The 25424-nt window shown below is 49.2% G+C and overlaps 1 protein-coding gene across 2 annotated transcripts; it reads right to left on the minus strand.

Annotated features, from left to right (window-relative positions):
- Positions 1–1347: 1347 nt before the first annotated feature.
- LPO (lactoperoxidase) lies at positions 1348–22136 on the minus strand. Of its 2 annotated transcripts, XM_036269229.1 has the most exons (12): positions 22061–22136; positions 20012–20099; positions 15467–15627; positions 14067–14181; positions 13479–13608; positions 12511–12717; positions 10967–11291; positions 9324–9484; positions 4084–4336; positions 2812–2985; positions 1746–1983; positions 1348–1555 (listed from the first exon to the last, which is right to left on the minus strand). In XM_036269229.1, exons 1-12 carry the CDS (start codon positions 22134–22136, stop codon positions 1348–1350), a joined length of 2136 nt encoding a protein of 711 aa, XP_036125122.1. The 2 variants fall into 2 exon arrangements, with proteins under 2 accessions (XP_036125122.1, XP_036125123.1); XM_036269230.1 differs by lacking the exons at positions 15467–15627; positions 20012–20099.
- Positions 22137–25424: the final 3288 nt, after the last annotated feature.

Raw genomic sequence — 25424 nt, forward strand, 5'->3', positions numbered from 1 at the left:
CTCCTCAGTCCTGGCTTACGTGACCAGAGCTGAGGCCGGGAAGGAGGGTATTTCCCTATTGCCTGGAGTGTGACTCCTCTAATCTGAAAGATGGATTCCCCCCTACCTAAATTCCAGCATTCAGGGAGGAGCACCCGCAACTGGGAGCCTGAAGGGCTGTATGATGCTAGAATCAATGAACCCATAGGAGCTCCGGGCCACATCAGGGCCTCACCAGAGCAGGATGAATACCATGTATCTTCAGTTCACTGATGCTGGGCATGGTGCTTTGAGATGTGGAGGGGCTTATCCGAGGCCTTGAAGAAGTGGGTACCAGAGCCAGGGCTGCAGCCCAGGTCTCTGGCTTCTGGACTTTTCCTACAAGATGGTTAAGTGCCTCCTACCCCCACCCCCACCCCACTGGTCAGGGGACCTGGAGGCCCTGGGCTGGGCTGACTTTACCCAGAGAGTCATTTCCAAAGAATACATGAATATGTGTTGGTTAGCAGCACGAGGAATATTCTGGAGATGCCCCTTTAGGGGACTCCCAGGTTCCAAGGTCTACCTAGAAAAAGAGGGTATTTCCCAGAAAGGCCTCTGGAAGGGAAACTAACTCTAGCTGTAGGGGAATGCAGGCTTGGCTTTCCTCCCTGTTTGATCCCTTGGCATTACCCCAGCTCCTCCCTCTTGCCTTTGTATGGCCATTGCTTCTTTTCTCGGGAGCCCCCTTGCCTCCTCCTTTCCTGAAGAACTCTGAAATTCCGCCAAACCATGTCCTCTCACCCCACAGACCCGTGCACACCTCTTAGTGGTGAAACTGTAAATATCTCATTACTTAATTGGCAGTGATTCCAAGGCCTGCCTTCCGGGAGGGAACAGTGTCACTGCCAGCATCTTCAGTCGATCATCAGATGTTTATTGAGGGCTTACTGTGCGCCAAGCACCTTGCTGGGTGGCACGGGAGACCCTCAGAAGCGGGTCAAGTCCCTGGTCCAAGGAACTTACAATCTAATTGAGAAGAAAGGAAGAAAGATAAGGGTGCAAAGGCAAAAGCCTCAGCCAAGACTGGTTCCAGGGACAGGATGGGTGACATCTGGCAAGCTAGACTGGAAGGGCATCCCAGCAGGTCTGCGTCATGACAAATGAGGATTTCCCGGCAGGGGGATGAGAGCGTGGATTTCGAGTGGAAGAGCTGGGGCGGCCGAGGCGCTGGCCCTGGGCTTGCGTGGGTATGCATTTGGCAAGTGTAGCGAGACCTGGCTGAAAAGAAGGGCTGGGACAGGGTGTGGAGGACTCAGGGACTGGTCACCGACACTGCTTGAAATGGCATCATGGACCAAAGGGAGATTTCCTGCAGTGTGGGAGCCTCTAACTCCCCACTGAGGCCCAGGGTGAGAGGTCCAGCTTATCAATGGTAGAGCAGTCCACAAAGTCCTGGGGGTAGCTGTTGGCCTGGAATGGGTTCAGCGGGACCTTGGTGATGTGGGTGTTGTCACAGACCAGGCGTGAGAAGGACATTTTCCGTAGAGAGTCCCGCTGTTTCTCAGTGAAGACCCCAGGGTTCTCCCACCAGAACCTGCAGAAACAGAAGCAGTCTCTCCATACAGCCCAGCTATTGGCCCTTTCCCGCTCCGCCAAAGGGGAAGGAAGGAGGTCACTGGGAAAGGAACATGCTGAGGTCTGGGTTAGTCCTCAAGCAGGAGGTGGAGATACCCACCTGGGGAAGGGTCTGCCCTCCCATGCCCTCCCACGGAGGTTTCACTTGCCTGTCTCCATCTCGAACCTGCTGGAACTGTTTCCCCAAGAGGCAGGCCAGGAGGGACCCCACCCGGCCCCTTTCTACCAGTGGCTCAGCAGAGCCCCCAATCCAGATGTCGATATTGCTCGGCGTCCCATAGAGATCCAGCAGCTTCTTAGCCAGCATCTTGTTCTTCAGCACAGCGCCCAGCTCTGCCAGTGTCTGGGGCTGCGAGAGGTCACAGAAGCCTCGCCAGGAGTTATACCCTAGGACCAAGACGCTGAAGATGTCTCATCCAGGGGACTACCCTTGGGGACAGGCCCACTCCAGCTCCCTCTGTGCCAGAATGCATAGACTCGTAGCTTTGGGGATGGGGTTCCACTGTCTTCTACCTGTGGTACTTCGGTCACAAGAGGGCTAGGTTAGGTGGGTCCAGGACCTATTCTAAGCACAGATGGAAACTGAAGAACAGAGATGTTAAGTAACTAGAAATGGCACAGGAGGAATTTGAACCCAGGTAGTCTGGCTTTTAATTATAACATTAAATTGCCTTTCCTAGCTGAAAAAAAAAGGCCCCGTAGTCATCAGTTTCTCTCTATTCTCTTCTTAATTTTTTTCTGGGCTTTCAAACTGGTTTTACAAGTCAGTTGGTGATCTCTTTTTCATTTGAAGAACTCCAAGATGGTACTAGATATATTCTCCTATCTCTACATTAAGGAAAATGGAAAATTCTATTTCAGAGATGAGCATTTGAGTTTTAAAAATTGGTATCTCTGCCTTGTGCTTTAGAATTGATCAGATCCTCAGGATTGTAGAAAACGAGTCCTCTGAAACCCCAGAAAGTAGCTAAAAGTTCCCCAGGCGAGCCTGGCTGGTGTGTCTCACCCACACACCAAGAGGTTGCCGGTTCGATTCCGGTCAGGGCACCTGCCCAGATAGTGGGCGGATCCCCAGGGGGGGGCATGCAGGAGGCGGCCAATCACGTTCCCTCTCATTGATGTTTCTCGCTCCCTCTCCCTTCCTCTCTCTCTAAAATCAATAAAGAAAAAAAAAATGTTTTTAAATTTCCCCAGGCCAGACGCAGGCCCACTCACCAGGCATCCCGTGGTCCCGGCCTCGCTGTATGTTAATGGCAGCCAGGTCAAAGCCATGGATTCTGTGAGTGGGTTGGAAGAGCTTGTTGCGCAGCTCTCCTGTCATCATTTTATTCTGCTTCATCAACTTGGACTTCTTGGCCAGCAGGCCCCGCACCAGAGGGTCGATTCCACCTGCAAGGAAGACCATCCTGGGGATGAGGGGCGGGCGGGGACATCTTCCACTACTGGTCCCTCCCTCCACTAGACATTTTCTCTCAGGTGAAACTCGGGCCAATGGAACATCTCAGGCTGGAAGTGGGGGGAGAGAAGCACAGTGCAGCCTGCAGGGGGAGGGGCAGTCCAGACTCCTGCTTAGCAGGTAGAAGAAAGGGCCATTCATGAGACAGTGGCATGAAGATAAACTTCAGGGACTTGTTTTTTTGTTTTTGTAATCCTCACCCTAGGATTTGTTTTTCACTGATTCTAGAGTGAGAGGGAGGAAGGGGGGGGAGGGAGAGAGAGAGAGAGAGAGAGAGATCTATGTGAGAGAGAAATATCAGTTGGCTGCCTCACACATGTGCCCTGGCTGGGGATCAAACTTACAACCTGGGTATGTGCCCTGACTGGGAATTGAACCCATGACCCTTCAGTGCACGGGACAACGATCTAATCACTGAGCACACTGGCTGGGGCAAGCTTCGGGGTTTTTCCTGAGTCTAGTTCAGAGAGTTGGCTCCTTCTACTTCCCTTGAGGAATGTTGCAGCATGGGAAGAGGTAGCAGACATCTATAGAAAATGGCCCTGACTTGTCAGGTCTTAATTAAAGCCCGTTTCAACACAGCCTAGTCCAGGGTAAAGCGAAGCTGGGTCCAACCTTTGGCACTTAATGGAGGTGGAAAGCCCTAGAGGGGAGTAGAGAAGAGCAGTTTACTATCAAACCCATCTCCTTTCTACAGGGATCAGAGAAACCTGGTGCAGGGAAAGGAGGTAGGAAAAACCTGGCGTCTTAGAGACCAGATGAGGAAAGAATAATGACTAGTATTCATTGACCACCTCCCACATGTCAGAACTGTTGCAGGGTGCTCTGCACATATATTAAGTTTTTTGTATACCCTAGTGAGATAGGTACTATTATTGTCCACATTTTACAGCTGAGGAAACTGAAGCCCAATGAGGAGAATTCCCTCGCCCAAGGTCACACAGAAAGTGCCTGGAGTCTGACTTCCAAGGCAGGTTTCCTTAAACCTGGGGGAGCCAGCCAGGTGACAGTGCTTCCCTGAAAGGACTCACCATCTTTGACCATCCTCCAGCTGTTGAAGAAGAGGGTGTGCAGGGGGAGCTCTGGTTCTGGACCCCATGGCTGATAGTTCTCATCCAGGCGGGATATAGTGGCGGGAATCTCCAAGTGGCCAAAGCGGAAGGCAAAGGTGAAGACGTTGGAAATTCGGGGATCCACAGAGCTGTTGTAGCCTCGGTATGGAGGGATCCACCTCTGCATCTCGACACCTAGCACGATGGGTAGGTAGTCCCTAAAGGTGATAATCTGGAAGGAGAACCAAGTCATGAGGAAAGGGTTTGAGAAGACTTAAACATCTGCAGAGTAAGGATGGAGAGGCACTGCATCCCAGAGAGATGAGCAGTCAAAGATCAAGGATGGCAAATGGATAGCATGTGTGTCTAAGTCCCTTCCCCATGACCCTGGCAGACATTACTAACTAATCAGGACATTCCTTCTGCTGATCTCTCATAATTTGTCTGAACACGGGCTCTACAAATCAGTCATTTGAATTTAGCACTTGAGATGTACTCTCTGCCATTTTTGTTCTGTTTATGACCTTGAAGCTAAAATGACAGTCCTTGTGTGTCACTTTAGTATAACCATGTCAGATCATTAAATGTTTTCCTACAGGCCAGAGTGAGAGGGATAAAGAACCACAGTAATGGTTCACAGGGTAACCAAGGCAAGCTCATCCATCCTCCAGTCCGAAAGAAATGCTACCCTGTGGAGAGATCAATTTCCAGTTTTGTTTCACTGAAAACAATGAACTCACATAAAGTAAGAAAATTTTCAAAAAATAAAAAAATCATGCCACCACCTAACACAATAATTATAATAATCTTTTATTCTTTCTAATATTTGTCTATGTAATACACATTTTACCTAGTTGTAATCTTAGAGAATGCAAACTTTTACATTCTGCCTTTTCACTTAACATCTGTCTCATGTCTACCTAGCTCACAGTTATATAATTAAATGTGCATAATATTCTATTGCACTCATGGGTCCTTCTCTTACTCTGAAGCTCCTAGATTGCTTCCGATTTGTTCAGCAGCATAGACTCTGTGGATGTCATCCCTGGAGCAGGCGGGCTGCTACTCGGGCTCTGGGAAGCAGTAGGACACAGAACCCTGCCTTTGGCCACAGTGGACTGGCCCAGTTTGATGGCACTTGATCTGAAGGGGCAGGTGGAGTCATATGGGTTTTCATTTTCTACCATGTGCAGAAAAGCAGAGAAAGCCCATCTGCAGAGAAAGAGAGTGGAGAACAGAAAAGAAGTGAAGAGAGGAGCAGAGAGGAGGGAGGGACAGCGAGAGGAGTTGCTCTAATTCCGGATGGTTTTCCGTCTCTGGCTCTCACCCTTGCTGAAGTCCCTCTACACACCCTACCCTGGGATCCACGTACACATGTATATGGTTGAACCAATAGTGAACATCTGAACTAGCCTGAGTGAGTTTCTTTCCCTTGTAGTCCAAAAAGAATTGTTATAGATGGAATTGTGTCCCCCTCTGAAATTCACCAGTTGAAGCTCTAATCCCTAATGTGTTTGGAGATCAGGCCTGTAAAGAGGTGCTTACGGTTAAATGAGGTCATGAGGGTGGAGCCTTAAACTAATAGGACCAGTGTCCTTATAAGAAGAGGGAGAGACACCGGGTTGGTGCATGTGTGGAGGGAAGGCCATGCGAGGACACAGAGGGAAGGCGGCCGTCTTGCAAGCCAAGGAAAGAGGCCTCGGGATAAACCAAACCTGCTAACACCTTGATTTTCCAGCCTCCAGAACTGTGAGCAAATAAATTTTTACTGTGTGAGCTACCTGGTCTGTGATACTTTGTTATGGTGCCCTGCCTAAACCAATACAAGCCTTAATACAGATGATTTGTAAGTAGATATTTTTATTCTTTGGGTGATTTTCTACAAATATCTTCAGCAGGAAACTTTCTGGGCTCCCAATTTTAAAAAAATTAAATTCTGGAGATTTTGAGAAGTAAAGAAACAGATCTCTTTGATGGTGAAAAATAAAAACATAGAGCTTCTGATTCCAGAACTAGATGGGGGTAGAATCTAGTTTTTCCTTAGTTTTCCCCACGAAGTAGAACTAAACACCCTGGAAATCATTCAACAGACAGCAATAAAGAGAATCTGAAACCTGGAAAGAAGGTGAATTGGCCAAGAACCTTAGGGCCTGAGGAACGGCAGAGTGGAGTTCCTACACACCCCAGGCTGGGCATAGGAGAGGCTGGCCACCTCGAACTTCTGAAAGGAATAGACAAAAGGAAGCCCCCAAACTGCCTCCTCCAAAGGACTGGGACCGCAAGTCCCGTCCCTAGGAAAGAATGTCCGAACCCATTTCACAGCTCAAGCCCTTAGCCATCCAGCCCTCAATGCACAACCCAGGCGGGTGGGTGGTTTGCTCTGCCTGCAGCAGCAGCAGCAGTGAGGCCCTGGGTCTCTCTGTTCTTTACCCACGAGACCCAGTGGCTTCTGCTTTGCAAGCAGGTGGCTCAGCAGCAGAAGGCACCCAGGAAAGTGTCTTCGTGCCCTGGGAACCCCAGAAGCACCAGAAGAATGAAATGTGAACCCCAGAAGAATAAAGCAGACCAGAAGAGCATTGCCAGGGCTCAGGAACTGAACTATCATTGGAACAAAAGCCCACAATGGCATACCAGAACCCACAGGCCAAACCTAAGCAAGGTAGCTACATGCTTCAATAGAAGACTGAAGTAGGCTCAAGAGTTTCCTAACACAGCAACTGAAATGTCTAGGATACAACTGAAAATCAATCATGATACCGAGAACCAGGAGAGCCACAATTTGAGTGGGAAAAGACAGTAGTGACATAAATCAGAGGTTGGAATTGTCCAATAAAGATTTTGAAGAAGCTGTCATAAAAATGCTTCAATAATCAATCATAACTTATCTTGAAATAAATTAAAAAAAAACCCAGAACATCTCAGCAAAGAAGTAGAATTTATACCAAAAAAAAACAAACCAAACAATAAAATACAAAACACAAACACATAACTGAAATTGTAGAACTGAAAACACACTAACAGAAATAAAAAACCCGTTGGATGGACCCAGTAATAGGGTGGAGATGACAGGGTAGAATTGAAGACAGATCAATCTGAACAGCAGCGAGAACAGACTAAACAGATTCACATAAATATGCCCAAGTAATTTTTTTTCTTTATTGATTAGCGAGAGAGAGAGGAAGGGAGAGGAAGAGAAAGATAGAAACATCAATGAGAGAGAACATCTATGGGCCGCCTCCTGCATGCCCCCCATTGGGGATCAGGCCCACAACCTGGGAATCAAACCGGTGACCTCTTGGTGCCGGGGTCAACGCCCAACCACTGAGCCACACTGGCCAGGCCCAAGTAATTTTTGACAAAGGAACAAAAGCAATTCAATAGAGGTAAATAGACTTTTCAGTAAGTGGTACTGAAGCATTTAGACATCCATGGGGCAAAAAACTGAACCTTGACCCAAACCTCACACTTTATACAAAAATAAACGTCAAATATCATTCACTTAAATCTAAAACATAAAACTATAACTTCTACACAAACAAGCAAAGAAAAACAGGAGAAAAATCTTGAGGACCTATGACTAGGGAAAGAATTCAGAACCCTGACATCAAGGGTACAATTCATGAAAGGAAAAGAATGGGTAAATGTGACTTTATCAAAATAAAAAACTCTTGCTCTGCAAAAGACCCTGTTAAGAGAATGAGAAGAAAAAGTACAGACTGGGAGGAAATATTTAAAGTCATGTATCTGACAAAGGACTTGTATCTAGAATATATAACTTCCAAAACTCAGCATTAAAAGACAAACTATCTAATCTGAAAACAAGCAAACTATATGAACAGGTATTTTATTGAAGACGGTATCCTGATGACAAATAAGCACATGAAAAGATGTTCAATATGATTAGCCATTAGAGAAATGCAAATTAAAACCACAATGAGATCTCATTACATACCTATCAGAAAGGGTTAAAATGTAGTGATGACACCAAATAAAGACCAGGGCGCAGAGAAACTGAATCATGCATACATTGCTGGTAGGAATGTAAAAATGGTACAGTCACTCTGAAAAATAATTTGGCAGTTTCTTTAAAAACTACAAATGGATGTATGCAATGACCTAGCAATTGCACTCTTGGGCATATGTCCCCAAGAAATAAAAATGTATTTTCATGTAGAAACTTATACACAAATGTTCATAGCAGCTTTATTCATAATAGCCCCACAACAGGAAACCACCCAAATGTCCTTCAATAGATGAATGGATAAACAAACCATAGAATACTACTCAGCAACAAAAAAAAACTGAACTATTCATATAGGCAGGGACTTAGATGAACCTCAAGGAAGTTATGCTGAATGTAAAAAGCCAATCTTAAAAGGATACAGACTGCATGATTTCATTTATATAACATTCATGAAATAACATAACTGTAAAGACGGAGAAAAGATTAGTGGTTGCCAAGGATTAGGGAAACGGCAAGGGTGGGGTGGATAAGATTATAAAAGGGTATCATAAGGGAGTTTTGTGGTTATGGTAGAGTTAAGTATTTTTATTATGGTGGTGGTTACATGAACCTACATATCTGATAAAATTGCACGGAGCTACACACACGCACACGATTGTATTTATAACTGGTAAGATCTGAGTAATGCTATGGTTTGTATCAATGTTAACTTCCTGCTTTTAATATTGAACCTTAGTTATACAAAATTTTGGCACTGGGGGAAGTTGGGTGCTTGAAATAATTGTCTTGAGAATTGACAATTATTTCAAATTTTTTATTTTGAAAATACGTGCATGGTTCATATCAACATATCAAGCTTTCTACGTCTTTTTGAGTTAGTCGATCAGCCAGGCAATGAGAGAAATTGACTATGCCTGTGGCTTAGGTGCAGAGAATCGAAAGAAAAAGAGATAATCCAAACAAAAGAACCAAAACAACTGCTGTGTACCAGTTCCAGGAGTGATGGAAGCCGCAGTCCCAGGGACTGCACCTGGGCAGGCACACCGAGCGACCAACATATGACTGACCGCCCAACACTCTGAATCCAGGGATTCATCTGGGGGAAGAGAAGCTGAAGAAACCAGAGGGGGGACTTAGAAAACGAGACAGGGGGCAAACAGCAGAGAAGGCAGGACGTGGAGGGGTGGCAGCGGGCAGAAGGCAGAACCGGGCGAAGCCGGGAGGGCCTGTGCGGAAGGTGCCTGGGCCTCCGTACCTGAACGAAGGCTCCCAGGATCTTCCGGGCTTCCTGGTAGAGCTTCTCTCCATCCCACTGAGGGTTGAGTCCCTTCAGCTCCCTCGCCAGCCGGTTGTGCTCCCGGAGAAAGAGGGTGTGGGACGTGGCCAGCAGGGTGTGCTCTGAGGCTCGGGAATCTCCTGAAAGCCCAGAAGGCAGGAAGGTGGGTTCCCCCTGAGCAGCCCCAGAATCCAGCAACCTGCACAAAACATAAATGATGGGGCCCCCCAAGAACCCTCTCCTAAGCCCTTCCTTGCAGTCAACTTAAGGGAAGTCAGATGGACCCATAGGGCTGAATCTCAGCTCCACACACACACACACGCATTTTAACTGGGCGGCTGCACACAAGTTACTGAACAATTCTAAGTCTCAGTCTTCGGGTCCGACCTCACAAGACTGTGGTACAGGCTACAGACATTAAAAAGTAAAATTTTGCTAATTACAATCCCAACTGCCTTCTAATAAACGGGTTGGGGTGGGCTTTTTACTGTGTGAAGCTCGGAGGTTTTAGGAATGCAAATTTGAGGTAGGAACCTGGGCAGCGTTGAATTCCTCTGTGTGATAAAGGAAGGCGAGCCTGGGGACGGGGGCTATCGGAAGGGAGGATCAGGATGGGGGTCAGTTAAATGGTCAAAGATCAGGTGTTTCACAAGGGGACTTCTCTTGTGTCCTCTAATCATCAGGAGAGTCTGTTGAATTCACAAATGGGTATTTTTGTGGTAAACAGGAAAGGGCTCGGTTTTGTGTCTGGATTGATATAAGATACATGTGGACACAGAATTGAAGAGATCTACAAACAGATCTGGGGTACAGGCTGGCTTCTGCCATGCCAGGGCGGGCAGGGGTTCGTCCTGGGAGAGTGAAATGTTGGCAAAGGAAGGCCTCCGGAAGCCAAAGGCAGAGAGGACCAGGAGGGCATGAGTCCCTGAATGAACAGAATTGGGGGACTTCGGTTGTGCACAGGCTAAGTGGAGTGTGGGCTTTGCGCTTATAAAATGCCTTGAAAGTATATTCTGTTGAATCTGAAACGTCTTCCTCTAGGAAGTTATCTTAATAAAACAAATCCAACAAGGGTGTTCATCACCTAAAAACAACAACAAAGTCACAGAAAAAAAAACTAGCTATGACTTAAATGTCCCCAAGTAAGGTGGATAAAATAAATTAAGGTACTATGTCATGTAATACCAGGCAGCCATTAAAAATCATGCTGTAGAAGAATATTTAAGATGTGATATATTAAGTGCAGACCTCAGGTTATAGAGCATTACTACATCTACAATAGAGAAACAAAATGGAGAGATAGGCCTTAAAATGTTAATGAAGATTTTCTGTGGGTGGTGGGATTTTGTTGATTTTCTTTGTGCTTCTCCAGACTCCCTTATTTATTTATTTTTTACAGTGACCACATGTTCTTAGATTCTGTATTCATCCAAGCCCTTCTGCCAGTCCTGAGCCAGTGCCAGAGGCGGTGGTGGCTTGTGTCATTTTTCCAGAAGGTGACGAGAAGAAGTCATGGCAAAGCTACCCTGGAAGCTGCCTAGAGGTCCTGTGCAGTTCCCCTGGCCTCGCTCTGCTCTCCATCCCCGCGTCCTTAGGCCCCTCTGTTTCTACCCTAGACTCACCCGCCAGGAAGCAGGGCACGTGGGCAGTGGTGTTGATGAACACGCAGGGGCTTGGCTTCTTGTTGTCAAAGGGCAAGTAGGCCAGTCCGTGGTCCCAGACCTCCTGGTTGACAGCCATAAGGCCCAGGGGGCTGCTGAGGTTTCGGAGGCGGCTGGCCAGGTTGAGCTCGGGGCTGTACACTAAGCTGGCGTCCAGGAAGGAGGTCAGAGCATTGATCTGCTCTCGGGCCAGGGTTTGGTAAGGCGGAGTGGGGCAGACAAATCCAGCTCGGAAGAAAGGCATGCACTTTCCTTGAGTCCTCACTTTGGGGTCATTGCTTGGGAGCTGCAGAGAGATTGAGGGTGGGTGACTGGGCCAAGGTGGTACAGCTGGGCCCTGGCAACCTTTCTCCAAGGCAGGTCTGGATGAAGCCGATAAAGATGCTGATGGTGTCCCCCTTGGACCCTAGTATCAGACACTGACTCTAGACACCTCCTGCTGATGCCACACATCCAGGGCCCACAACCCTGAAGTTTATTCCATCCCACTGTGTAAAAGGGCTGAGGAGAACCATTCGGTCTTTTAGAGAGAGGGCTCCTAATGTTTGGTGGGAGAGTCCTGAGATCTCTGGACAGAGAAGCAGGGCATGAGATAGGAAAGGGTTTGTTAATAATTGCTGCCAACAACAGCTACCATGTATGTATTGTGCACCTATGTGCTAGGTATTATGCATACTTTCTCCCTTTGGTCCTCATAAAACCCTGTAAGGTAGCTAATTCAGTCCCATTTTACAGGAGAGAAAACTGAGGTTCAGAGAGGTTAAGTATCCTGTCCAAAAACTTACAGCCTGGAAGGGAAAGATGTGAGATTCAGATTGGCCTCACTCCACCACTCAGGTTCTTTATACCACAGCACATAGCCTTGATTTGTTTTTTGTTTGAGTGAAAAAATCACTCTCTAACCCTAAAATCCATGAATAAGAAGAAAGGGGGTACCATTGCAAGTTCCTCTCCCTTCTTGCTGGAAATTCCCACAATTTCTGATTCATCCATCAAATTTCAGCTCTTTCTGGGAGTAACTTTCCCAGACAGCAGCATCCCACAGACTTCACTGAGTATAAAATGAATCTCCCGAGGATCCAGGGAAAGTGTAGGTCCTGTTTCCCAATGTCTGGGATGAGGCTTGAGATTTTACATTTCTCCTAAGTCCTGGCGTGGTGCCAATGCTGCTGGCTGGGGACATAGACAACCCTCCCCAGAGCTTTCTGATTTTGCCATTAGAGGTTACTTGTCCAATTCTCACACAGGCACTTTGTCCTCGAGGGAAGAAACAGTGTCTTATTCACCTTTGAATCCCCAACACATAGTGTACTGCCTGGCACGAAGTAGATGATTAACGTCTATTTACTGAATAAATGGATGAGTTGAATGAATGGACATGTGAGGACTATGAAGCTGTCAAATCAGCATTCACAATCTACTTAGAGACCTGGCTGACGGGTTGGAAATATCTGCCCCATCAAGGAGACAAGGGTTCGTCAGGGACCTGCAGCTGCAGGGCCTACCATGATGGGGAAGCAGTTGTCTCCCTGGATACAGTATTTGTCACATTGCTCTTTGGAGTACTCGCTGCTCCCCAGCTCAGTGTCGGGGGCAAAATCCAGGTCGTGGTCCACAATTTGACCCCACTGCATGAAGAGCAGGGATGTGTTTTGGTCCAGAACACCCTCCTCATTCAGGTAGCTTGCAATCTGGTTGGATACCTCGCGGGCCTGCAGGAGGAGAAAGAAGGGGAGGGAGGGTTGGAGGAAAAAGTGTTTTGAGGATTCAGATTCAACTGCAGTTTTTTGAGTACCTACGATGTGACAGGTACACTTATTTAACCCCCATGGCAAGCCTGTGAGGTGTGTGGCATTACTCCCATTTTGTAGATGAGACCGAGTCCTAGAGAGGTGAGGTCAGTTCTCCAAGGTCAGCTACAAAGGGGCAGGGATGAGATTAAACGCAGGTCTGTATGACTCCATGGCTTATAAGGCAAGAAAGTGTCCCTTCCACTATGAAGAGGGAAAACAAAGACAGGCTGCTCTGAAGTGCCGCGGAGCTGCCAGGTGTCTGGGAAGAGGAGAGGAACTCAGAGGAGGGGCTGCCAACTCAGATGAGGCCCCGCCAGGCAAACGACAGCTGATGCACTCCAGGAGCTGGGGGGCAGGGTAAGCACGAGCAGGATGGGGTAGGGAGGCCATCTGCCTCTAAGACTCCGGGATATTTGGCCTGTGGGCAACTAGGAAGTGACAGCCACGTGGCTGGGCACCGGGTTCCGAGCTCTGCTGCCCTCTCGTGGCACTTTGGGGAACATCGCCAGGCGGCAAGTCCTGAAGTCCACCTCCGGATGCAGCCCACCGCGCATCCTCTGTCCTCCCACCTGTTTCTTCTTCTTCTTCTTCCTTGTTTTATGGGTGAGGAGTGCATCTCGTGCCCTCTGACTCCCATCCTTCGCCCTTCTGCTCCCACCCCACCGCCAGCCTGGCCTCACCAGCGGGATCCGGAAGCCGTTCCGGGTCTTCCCAGGCGTCCACCCGAAGGGCAGGGAGAGCCCGTCCTCGTACTCCGCGGGCAGCCAGCGCGCCAGCGCCCTGTTGGCGGCCCCCAGCGCCGGGGTCCTCCTGAAACCGGCAGTACCCGCCCTCAGCCTGGCCAGTCCGCGCTGGGGCTTACTCCTCCGCAAACCCCGCGGGGACCCTCCGGGGAAGGACCCAGAGCCTCTCTGCCCAGGAGAAAGGGTGCGCGGAGGAGGCACCTCTCAAATGTGGGGTTTCTGAGCGCCCCGGGGAAAGGTGCTGCTTCCACTGGGACTCCGTGGTCTCTTGAGAAGGTGGAGGAGTTAGGAGAGGTTTCCAACACAGATTCCATTGGCGCGCCAAATTTAGGAGGGTAAGGCAGCAGCAGTTCTGCCTGGAATGCCCAAGTGGCAAAATCCCTGGCTGGGCTGGGCAGGTGGGCTGGGCAGGTGGGCTGGGCAGGTGGGCTGGGCAGGTGGGCGTGGCCGGCAGGCTGGGTCAGGCAGGTGCGGGGCACGGTGGAGGAGAGGGCCTGTCCCCCACAGCTCCCTAAGCCCACTCACAAGTTATTACAGTCTCCTGTAATGGTGCGGTAAGGGCTGTTGTCGCACACCACCGCAGGAGCAGGGACACCACAGCCCACCTCCCAAGACAGTGCAGTCAAGTCCAGGCCCGGGTCTGAAACACAAGGGAGACCAAAGGGGCTGAGTTCTTTCTCCACTCTGAGGCAGGGAGGAAAGGGGAACCAGGGATGAACTTATTTTTTTGCAGTACATTCTATGTTCTAAGTAAGCATTTCTGAGGTGGTTTCTCATCTAATCCTGACATCTCATTAAGGTAAGAATTTAAATTCCTGTTTTACAGAGAAGAAACTGAGACCATAGGACTCAAAACACTTACCCAAGGCCACACAAATGATAACTGCGCAAGTCCCCAGAACTGCTAGCAGTGCTTTGTTAGGTCATTTGAGTGGACAGATCTTTCTTTTAGAATAGAAATACCCTTGAAAGGTTAAGCACATGTTAGTATGAGTTAGTTTGATAAGATGGCTTTTCTTCTAACGTTTCTCTGATATCTAAAGTACCAAGCAAGCAGGAAGCTAGACAGGAAAGATGTTGGGGAGGGACAGGTAATTTTTAAGTGAGCGGCACTGTGGTCTTGGAAGGTATAACATGGGGGGGAGCTCTAGGCATCAGAGGTGAGCACAGAACAGAGAGCTCCGACCTCCTAATGCGGCCTGTGGTCCATCCTAGCACCTACAATGAAAGGCAGGCAAGGGCACCTGGCCCAATGGGGCTTTTCTGTCTGTGAAGGTTGGCAGGGACTGGGGTTCAACCCCCAGAACTTTTGAGTCTCAGATTCCAAAGTGCTCCCTACTTCTCCCTACCTTGTCCCAGTTTCCTTCTTTTGGAACTTTGGGATTTTCCCAAGTCCTGGGCCACAGATCTTTCCTCACTAGATGTGAGAACCAGTCCCCCTCCATGACTCTGCATGAGCTATGACATTTGGGATGGGGTGGGGGGGTTGGATGAAGTCATGATCAATCTATTGCTCCTTGTTTCAGCTCCACATTACCCAGAACAAATTGGATCTCTCATCTCCTGTGATACAATCCCAGTAAACCCCCCAGACACAGGTGGCTTAAATGTCCCCTTCACAGGTGGAAAGTGGTGACTTATAAGAGACCTGATAGATGGTATCATCCCAAGAGTATGAATGTCCCCTCATTCAGAGTTGACAGTGTGACCTTACTGGGCTTTCAGTTCCTTTTTCTGCAATAAAAGAGCACTGGCCTAGCTGTCCCCTCAGCCCCTCCGTGCTCTGCAATTCTAAGAAGGGTAAGACGGGAGTGCTTCCCGGAGGAGACGGCTCCTCAGAGGAACGCAACTTCTGGTGGCTTCTGCTCTTTCCTGCAAGGAGACAATCCCTTCCTGCCATCAGGGGGCAAGTGGGTTGTCTGTACCTGTGACATTGGTCGAGGTTGCTTTCTGCTTCAGTCTCTTTAAGGACTCCTCCCACACCTGCCCGTGGCGGATGGCCGTGCGCGTCCGGCCCTTGGCATGCTTGAGGTACTCTAAGAGCAGTCGGGTGGTGGGTGCCTCAGAGCTCATGGCAGTCTTCAGCCTACAGTGACGAGCAAAGGTGTCAGGACAGCGCTCCGACCCTGTAGGAGGGTGTGAGGTGGTGTGTGTATAGGGAGGCCATGAGGGTGTGGGGGGCAAGCACTTCCTGTGCATTCAGGATCTTTGCTCAGCTGTCTTCCGAAGGCCCTGGAAAGCGCCTCCGGGAGGAGGAGGCTGCAGTTGTCTTCGGGCCGAGTTTGGGCTCGTTCTGAGGGAGGGCCGGCCAGCGGACGGAGCGCTGCCTGAATTAGCATCAGAAGATGACAGCTGTGCTGGCCGGGGCAGAGTCCATGGGCACCTTCAAACCACCCACGTCCCAGGACATGGATTCAGACTCAGGACCCCGGCCTGTGGCGAGCATCTCGTCGAGCTGTGGGCTGAGGAGTCTAGAGATAATGTGCCCATGAAGACATCCTGAGCTACCTCTGCCCTGGAATAGTGTGGAGTTTGTTTAGATGTGGGCCTAGCACCCAGCCTCTTGCTGACCATTTCTTGGGCCAGATGTTCACCCTTTTTCTTCCTTAATTCCCCGTGTGTAAAAGGAGAAGCCAAAACCCCTCTACTAAGAAGCTTGTGATGACACAGAGATGACTGAGGGCAAGGTGGTGTCAGGAAAGTCCCTCCATGAGAACCCTCTCCCCTTCCCTGTGCCTCAGTTTCCTCATGTGTGAGATGAAGGGGTTCTCTGAGGTCATCTGCAATATTGGAAGAGGCTCAAATTCACACATAAGACAACCCCACTTTTGGGGGTACAGTTCACTGGCTGTCACACCTGGCCTGTCACTATCGACTCTCTTTCAAGTGTGAGGGGACATGGGGTCTCAGCCTGAGGGGCTCCACGGGCATAAGGACTGTGATAGTTGGGCTCTAACCACAGGCCTATTGCCTTCCAGCCTGCCCAACTTTGATAAGACAGAACCCAAGAAAATAGGCCAGATGGCCTTTCTGCGGCTATTGCAAGAGACGTCACGGCCAGGCGGCCCGGAACCGCCGCTGCACTGTTCAACGTGGTAACTGCTGGCCACATGTGGCGACTGAAATGGAAATTCATGAAAATTACAGTGCAGAATTCAGTTCCTCAGTGGCACTAGCCACATTTCAAGTGCTCAATAGCCACACGCAGTTAGTGGCTCCGGCATGGCACAGCACAGACACAGAGCACTGCATCCTCGTACGGAGTTCTGGTGGACAGCACTGGCCTAGGGTTCGGGCCTGGAGGCAAAGTTTGAAGTCTGGTTCCACCAGGATCCATTGACTGAGATGACCTCCCAGAGACCCGCCTCTCTGCCCTTGGTACACACGGCGGGCTTTGGTTCCTGACTGCCGCATCCTAGGTGTGTGCCTGTGGGCAAGTCGCTCAACCTTTCTGTCCCGTTTCCTTACCTGTAAAGTGAAGATAATGCTAGTAGCCTTAGCTTGAGCCATGCTATTCTGACCTCAAAACCAGACATATTTTATAGTTTGATGTAGCTCTTCATAGGATTCGGGCGAGGAAGGAATGGAAAGTACCCAGAGCTCTATCTGGTGCAGAATAAACACTCACTGTGTTAGTATCAGCACTATCACCATCGTCAGCCAGGTCCCAAAGGGTCCCCCACCCCATGAACAGAAAATGGTGACTGTGCTCTTGGGGCCCCCCCTGACAGGTCCGAACACGGTTCTACTGCTCGTTCCTTCTGCCCTCTGCCCTGCGCTCTGTGGGGTTTTCCTGCCTGCACACTGATGCACCAGGGACTTCCCTACTGCTTTCCTCAGGCCTGGGCTCTGTGGGAGCAGGTGGGGAGCTCTGTGTCCATCCACAGCCTCCCCCGTCTTCCTACCCACCGTCCCGCCCCATCTGGAGGGACGCAGCAGCTTTCTAACTGGGCTCCTGCCTCTGCTCCTGTCCCCCTCCCATCAGCGCTTCACACAGCCACTGGCATGAGCGTGTTAGCATGAAATTCGGACCATGCCATCCTCTGATGAAAGCACTTCCTTGGCCTACCCGGGGGCGTGCACGGATCCATCTGCTGACCGCACGCATGCTCATTACATCGCGCAATCATTGCCTCTATCTAGTTCCAAAACATTTTCACCACTGCAGAGGAGACCTCATACCTATGAAGCAGTTACTCCCAATTCCTCTCCCCTTCTCCTCTCCCCACACCAGCCCCTAGCAGCCTCTCATCTACTTTCAGACTCTACAGCCTTTGGGGTCCACCTCTCTGTCCTCAACTGTGTGTGCTTCTCCATGCCTACTGCCTCCACCAGCATCAGCCTTCTTTCTCTTTCCTCAGAATCCTAAACTCTTTCCTGCCCCAGGACCTTTGCCTTTGCTGTTCTCAGTACCTGGAATGCAATCCCTCTGCCTCTCTACAGGGCTGGCTCCTTCTCCTCCATCCAGCTTCCCTGACTCCTGTACCTGTAGTAGCAACCATTGCTGTTTATTTCTTTACCCCATCACCCATCATGGTGACCAATAATTTGTGTTCCTGTGTCACAAGCTGTTTCAATGTGATTCTTTTTGTCTCTGTGAGCCTCCTAAGACCAAGAACTAACCAGGTGCTCAGGGGAGGTATCAGCAGGCAGCGCAACTCCAGGACACACATTCCAGGGTTGGCCTACCTGTGCACAACTTGAGAGGAGGTGATAAACACTGATTTTGTGGCTTTTATTCTACCCCCAGCTTGGGGAAAAGAATTGACATTAAGGAGAGAGAGAGAGTTTTCATTTGGGAATAGCTGCTGAAGTACCGGGCATTTTCCTCCCACCACCATGGGAACCTTCCTCTTTGCTTTCGTTCTAGTGACAAGGGCCTTAAGGGGAGGCCCCATCGTGTGTCCTGGAGTTGCGCTGCCTGCTGATACCTCCCCTGCGCACCTGAGGGCTGCTGCTGTGACAGGGCAGCCCTGGGCCCCAGTCTGCGACATTCCAGCAGCAGGGCAAGCTTCATCTGGAGCCCACTCAAAGGGACCTGGCAGAAGAGATTGTGGGGAGGGCAGGGGAGAGCTGGAAGCCATTGGCCAGAAACTTCTCTGGGTCAGGGAGTGGATAGCAGAATCTCCGGGAGAGCTGAAAGGTACCCGAGGAGGGGAAGAGCTTCCAATCCTCCCAAGGCACTGAGTTGCCCAAGTGACTCGGACCCCTTACCTCCCCTCCCTCCCCCAGCTGCACGTCTAAGCAGTCAGAAACCTTTTCTGTGGTAGGGACCCAGGAAACAGGATAAGCCGACCCTGCTCCCTTCTCTCACAAAAGCCTAAAGATACTCTGAGCTGCGGGAAGTGAGAAGCTTGGAGCTTTGTCTTCTTATGTGACATTCAAATTCCTGAAAAGACACTGTTCTTGGGACTAGACATGACCAGCACGCATCTTGTCATCTACAAGTCAGCACAAAACTTATGAGACTGCTTGAAAGTTCATTCAAAGGCTAAGGAGGAAGGAAGCCCCAAATGTAGTAAAGGGACAGTGAGAGAAAAGAATAAGGTTGTTTTCTGCTCAATGCAATGATTGTCCTGTTTGTCTGCTTCTCTGGCTTGAGCATGGACTTCCTGAGAGCAGGGACCCGGTCTGCATTGCTTATTTGGGGAATACCGGCCCCAAACATGGATGGAGGCTGGCTGACTCTGCTGGTGCCCTGTGGGCTTCCTGGAAGCCCTCAGATCCTTTTATAGGTTTGGTGTGCTCCTCCCTGCCTACCCCTGGCACAGCTGCTGATGGCTCATATCTGTCGCCTTCTTAGGCAATTGCTCCTGATCCAATGGAGCTGCCTGGCTGCAGCTGCCTCAGGGTTATAGGTGCTGTACCTCCCACCAACCCTGAGCCACTCCGACTGATGTCAAGGAAACATTTGGCAGAAATCCACTCCCTTGCCCCAAGGTGGGACAGGCTGAGGTGCAAAGGACACTCAGGACCTCCCTGTGGGGTCAATCTAGACTAGACCTTAAACCTCATCCTTGCTTAGCTTCTTCCTTTTACCTCTTCATGTCCTCACTCCATTACAGCTTTCCTGAGAGCACTCCCAAATCAGTCACCCACATGCGAACTCAGGTCTCAGGCTCTGCTTCTGAGACCTGACCTAAGTCAGTCAATATTAGTTGACTAAATGGAGAGAGCTGCTACCTACAGGCTTTCTGAGACTCTGGAATGCATGACCCAAGGAAACACTGGCCATGTGGAAGGAAGTGCTTACAGGATTAGATTAGACATCCTCTTCAAAGTAACCCTTCAGGATGAGGATTTTAGGAGCTGTGGGCTATTACTCCTGCTTGCCATGTGCTCCAAGGTGGGGAAGTGGAAGGACAGGTTGTATAATTGCCCATTGGCTTGTCGGTGCTGGCCTAGATGTGTTGTCATTAACAAGGAGCCTAGGACGGGAAGTATGTCGTGCGTGTGCGTGTCTCGAATACCTGGTCCGGGAATCCAGGAAAGCCTTGTTGACTTGGTCCTTGACCTGACCCACAACATCAGAGATGGCAGCAGTTCTGGTGGCCTGGGCTTGGAGGGGGAGAAACAAGCAGCAGGGTTCAGAGACCACTCCTTCGTGATGACCTCTGCTTCCAGCTCCCTCTTTCTTAGCCATTACCCCCCCCCACACACACACACCCCAAATCTGAGCAGGCAGATCAAGATTAAGAAGCTTTTGCCCTGGCCGGTTTGGCTCAGCGGTTAGAGCGTCGGCCTGCGGTCCGGAGAGACCCAGGTTCGGTTCCCGCTAAGGGCACGTACCTCGGTTGCAGTTTGTCCCCGGCCCTGGTTGGTCGTGCGGGTGGCAGCCACTCGATGTGTCCCTTTCACGTCGATGTTTCCCTCTCTCTCTCTTCCTCTCTCTCCCTCCCACTCTATCTGTACAAAAAATGGAAAAATGTCCTCGGTGAGGATAAAAAAAAAAAAAAAAAGATTAAGAAGCTTTCACAAGAATTTTCAAGGACAAAAGGCACAAAATGGAAAGACCACGCCATGATCCTTAATAAGATGTCAAAACTGGTCTTCAGAAGTCCACCAGAATTCCCAGGGATGGAATTAAAAAGGTGTGTGGCTGCTCAGGTTGGATCAGGCTGCTGGACTGTGGGAATTTCTCTGGCTCTTGGTGAGCTGGGCCGTTTAGCAAGACTATCAAGGACTTAGCTGACCACCAGGGCCCTGAAGTAGGGAGAGGATGGTGTAGGGTAGAGGTAGGATTCGTTGTTTCCTCTCATACTGGGGTCTGAAGGTGGGATGGGCAGGATGCAGTCTCTGAACAAAGGGAGCACAGTGGGTTAAATAATGTGCCCCCCCCAATACATGTCCTAACTGAACCTCAGAATGTGACCTTATTTGGAAATAAGGTCCTTGCAGATGTAATTACTTAAGATGAGGTTATACAGGTAGAGAACAAGGTGGGCTCTGAACCCAGTGACTGGTGGTTTTACTGGACACAGTAAAAGAAGACAGGACACGGAAGATCCAGAGAAGAAGGCCCTGTGAGGACAGGCAGAGGTTGGAGTGATGCAGCTCTAAGCCACGGAGCCCGAGGATTGCAGGAGGCATGGAAGCTGGAGGAGGCAAGGACGGTTTCTCCTCCAGAGCAGCAGCTTTCAACACTTTCCACCTCATGGCACACACACTGATGGCTAAGATTCTGTGGAGCACCAAAAAATGTCATAATTTTTGCTAATCTGACCAAAAGTAGGTATAATTCTGATTGAGTTACAAAAAAATATAGTAATTACCTATCCTTTTTACTCCAACGTGATTTTTTTTTTTTTTTTAATCCTCACCTGAGGACATTTTTCCATTTTTTTGTTTGGATAGAGTGGAAGGGAGAGAGAGGAAGAGAGAGAGAGAGAGAGAGAAACATCGACGTGAAAGGGACACATCGAGTGGCTGCCACCCGCACAACCGACCAGGGCCGGGAACAAACTGCAACCGAGATACCTGCCCTTAGCGGGAACCGAACCCGGGTCTCTCGGGACCACAGGCTGATGCTCTAACCGCTGAGCCAAACCAGCCAGGGCCCAATGTGACTTTTTTAAAAATCAGGTGCCTATGCTTGTATATAAGGATTTCTGCAACCAAGAATTAACCAATCAGATGCAACCTTAATATGTGACATGACCAATAAGATGCAACTCTATTTATTATATGACCTATCTATTTATGGTTCGAGACAGGGCATTCACACCTGATGGCTGTTGTTGCACTGGCTGTTGTCATTTTTGTGTTTGACAATCTAAGGGAAAAGAGGTCAGTGCCCCTGACTAAACAGTCAGGTACTGCATGTTTTAAAAATTCTTGTGGCACACTGGCTGAAAATTGCCGCTCCAGAGCCTTCAGAGGAGCATGACCCTGCTGGCACCTTGGTTCTAGATTTCTGATCTCCTAAACTGCACGAAAACTAATTTCTGTTGTCTTAAGTCAACTAGTTTGTGGTTCTTTGCTACAGTAGCCCCAGGAAACCAATAGAGGGAGACACTTACCACTTGTGGCAGGTGCTGCAGCCTGAAGCACGGTCAGGGAAGCTAGGAGGCATGGGACACAGAGAAGGACCCGCATTGCTGAAACAAGATGTGGATCACGGTGTGAGCCTTGTAGAGCCCCAGTGGGAGGGACTGCATCACAGAAAGGGGCTGGTAAACAGGGGCACCCCCAGGACACCAGACACCCTAACATTGGAACAGAGAAGGAGAAGCTATAGTAACTCAGCATCTACCATATGCGCAGGCCCAAAGAGGCAGTGGGAGGGAGAGAACTCAGGCTTTGGAGGTCCCGAGTTGTAGTTCTGCATTCGCTCTAACTAGCTCTATGACGTTGAGCAGGTTAACATCTCTGGGCCCCTGGACTGCCAAGTGGAGAGGGTTGAACCAAGTGATCCAAGATTTTCAATTCCCAACAGTCCATGAGCCGACATTCTGTATCCATCTTGCCACCTACCTGTCTTGAGGAGAAATGCTGTTTCCAAACCTGGAACATGTCTTGGGGTTCCCCTCCCTCTTTCCCCTCGGGATATATTGCTCCCTGCAAAGCATCCTCCTCTGGCCCAGCACCAGGGGACTGTGTCCTAGAAGCAGATACTCAGCTCCTCCCTTCAGGACCGACAGGGGCTTTATCCTCCTCAAACAGCCAATTTGGCCCAGTCAGTGTTGCTCAGTTGGTTGAGTGTCTTTCCATGCATCAAGAGGTCACAGGTTTGATTCCATCAGGGCACATGCCCGGGTTGCAGGCTCCATCCCCAGTAGGGGGCATGCAGGAGGCTGCCAATCAACCGATGTTTCTATCTCTCTCTCCCTCTCCCTTCTTCGCTCTCTAAAATAAATAAAAACATTTTTTTTAAGCCAATTTGATGGGAGTTCAGGAACGAAAGTTGTGGCAAAGCTCAGACTGCCCTGAGCCCACAGTTATGTCCCAGGTGGCCTGGAGAGATTCCAGCTCCCTTCATCATGAGCTTTAACTCTGAACCTAAATGATCATGAGCTTTAACTCTGAACCTAAATGATCAGGCTAAAACTTGTGCAGCTCTGTCTGCTGATGAGGGGTTTGGGGCTTAGAGTGTTCATTAATTAGATTTGATGGAATAGATCCCAAATATCTTTTGAGGAGATCCTAGCTCCAGCCTAGGGAGGTGTCTATATGTGGATGGAATGATCATGTGTTTAGAGTCTGTTCTTGGCAGGTCCTCAGCTTGCACAAGAGGGCTCAGTTCCCCTCAGTGTGCATTCACAGGTGGTCTCCAGAAACTCACCAAGGAGAACATTCTCAGATTGGCTGTACCCTCCATACCTGCGCGAAGCTCCCTAAGAGAAAGCCCAGTTCTGGAGCTTTGCCTGAGAGACCACCCAGGCAATCTTGCAGACTCTGTCTGGATATTCTCCTCTTGTGCCAGGCCAGACCAGAAACGGAATACTGTCTATTTCGACTAGGTAATTTTGGCCTCTCTCACCACCACCCCAATCTTTTCCTCTGCCATTTTATGATCCCCTAATTTTTATCCTGCTATAAGCTAGCTCTAGAAAAAAAGGCAATGCATGAACAAATGCCTCTCTGGCCAAGATGCTCACTGGCAATTTTTTTTCTCCAAGAGGAGTTCTCAAAGGGCTTGAATCCTCGATGGGCTCCTGTCCTTACACCTATATGGACCCAAGTAGAACCAGAGTCCTCCTCTTTGTGAATCGAGGAGACCATTGGGCCAGCAGAAACCTACCTTTTCAGGCAAACAAAGACAATAGTTTTGGAGTAAATGGTATCATTCATATATACTTTCCTCAGATCTGATATCACTCTTTTCACGTCTGCTTCCCCTATCAGAACATGAGCTCCTCAAGAGATATGTCTTATTTATTTTTGTTTTCCCAGCATCCAAATCCTAGTGTCAGTACTTAATAGGTGTTGGGTCCATGCTGAATGAATGAAACTCCTAGAGCAGAAAAGTTCAGCATCTGGATGGTGCAGTGGGAGAGGGTGGGGGCCGTCCCTTAGCAGGCTTCTCATACTTTGATGTGCCTACTAATCACCTGGGGACCAAGTAAATGCAGATTCTGACTCAGGGGGTCATAGAGGACCCAAGAGTTTGTACTTCCAACAAGCTCCCGGGTGATGCCGATGCTGCTGGTCTACAGACTACACTGAGAACCAACGCCTTCCAGAGTCTGGCTCTCAGACTTGCTGAGAAATCACCAAGGAGGCTGCAGGAAGGCCTGAGAAGGGAAGGGATCTGTGGGATTCATTTTCATGAATGGCGAGAGCTCTGTTGAGGGAGGTGGATGAGCCAGTAAGGAAACCGACACTCCCCAAGAATGCTCTATTTGATCTTTTGAGCAGCTCCAGGATCAAGAGGAGAATGGAGTGGAGACAGCTCTCATCAAGCCATCTGCCCCAGAAACAACCCTTCATCTTAGCCACAGGGTTTGAGACACCCAATCACATAAATATATATATATATATATATATATATATATATATATATTTCAATTACTTCATTCCCCCCAAATAAACCCCATCTACTACTGCTGCAATTCATACACTTGATTGAGAACCAGCTGTCCAGAGAGCATTGAAGACACCTAGGGCTAGACATTCAAAGCTAACTAGATGTTCAGATCTGCTGTAGGTAGCAGACATGAGATGAAGGTCAGACAGCCCTGGCTTAGGAGACCCTTTAAAGCCCTGCAAAATTTCCACATGATATCACACCAGTCTCAATACCACATAGAGCATCATTCTGTTACTATCTCCATCCCCCAATTTTCTGTGTGCCCTGAACGTGTGATATCTCTTAGGCCTCCATTTCTAAACAGGATGGGTGAGAGGTTTGTGGTACCTTGAAGCCCCAAGAGTTTATGATTCTGTGACTCAGTTTTCAGACTCAGAAAAGCCTCCTTGTCCCATGATGGATTTACTTACATTCTCCCTTACACCAAACAGGGAAGATCTGCCGTAGTGGCTGCCAAATCTGGCACCAGAAAATGACCAAAAAGTCCAAATCTAGTACTAAGCTTTCTGAGAAGCCTTGAGAAAATGTTACCTACCATCAACTTTGCAGAAACCGGGGAAGAGTAAAGTTAATGATTCTCACCTGCCAAATGCCTTGGTCTCCTGTGGCAGCCAGGGGAGTTGCTCTGCTTGGAGGAACTGGTCTTTTATAACTTCTACCAAGAATTTATTTCTGGGAAAGGCCCATCAGGAAAGATTTTGAGGGGCTGATGTGGCTTGGAGGAGAGGCTCAGGTCAGCAGGAAACACCCCGTGACTCCAGGCCAGATGCATGAGGAAACTGCAGAATTGCAGGGATTGGTTGATGCAATATCGCTGGCTCTGGGTAAAGCAGATCATCTTCTTCTCCCTTTCC

This window comes from Molossus molossus, unplaced genomic scaffold (genome assembly GCF_014108415.1).
Source record: "Molossus molossus isolate mMolMol1 unplaced genomic scaffold, mMolMol1.p scaffold_m16_p_19, whole genome shotgun sequence".
Classification (NCBI taxonomy): Eukaryota; Metazoa; Chordata; class Mammalia; order Chiroptera; family Molossidae; genus Molossus; species Molossus molossus.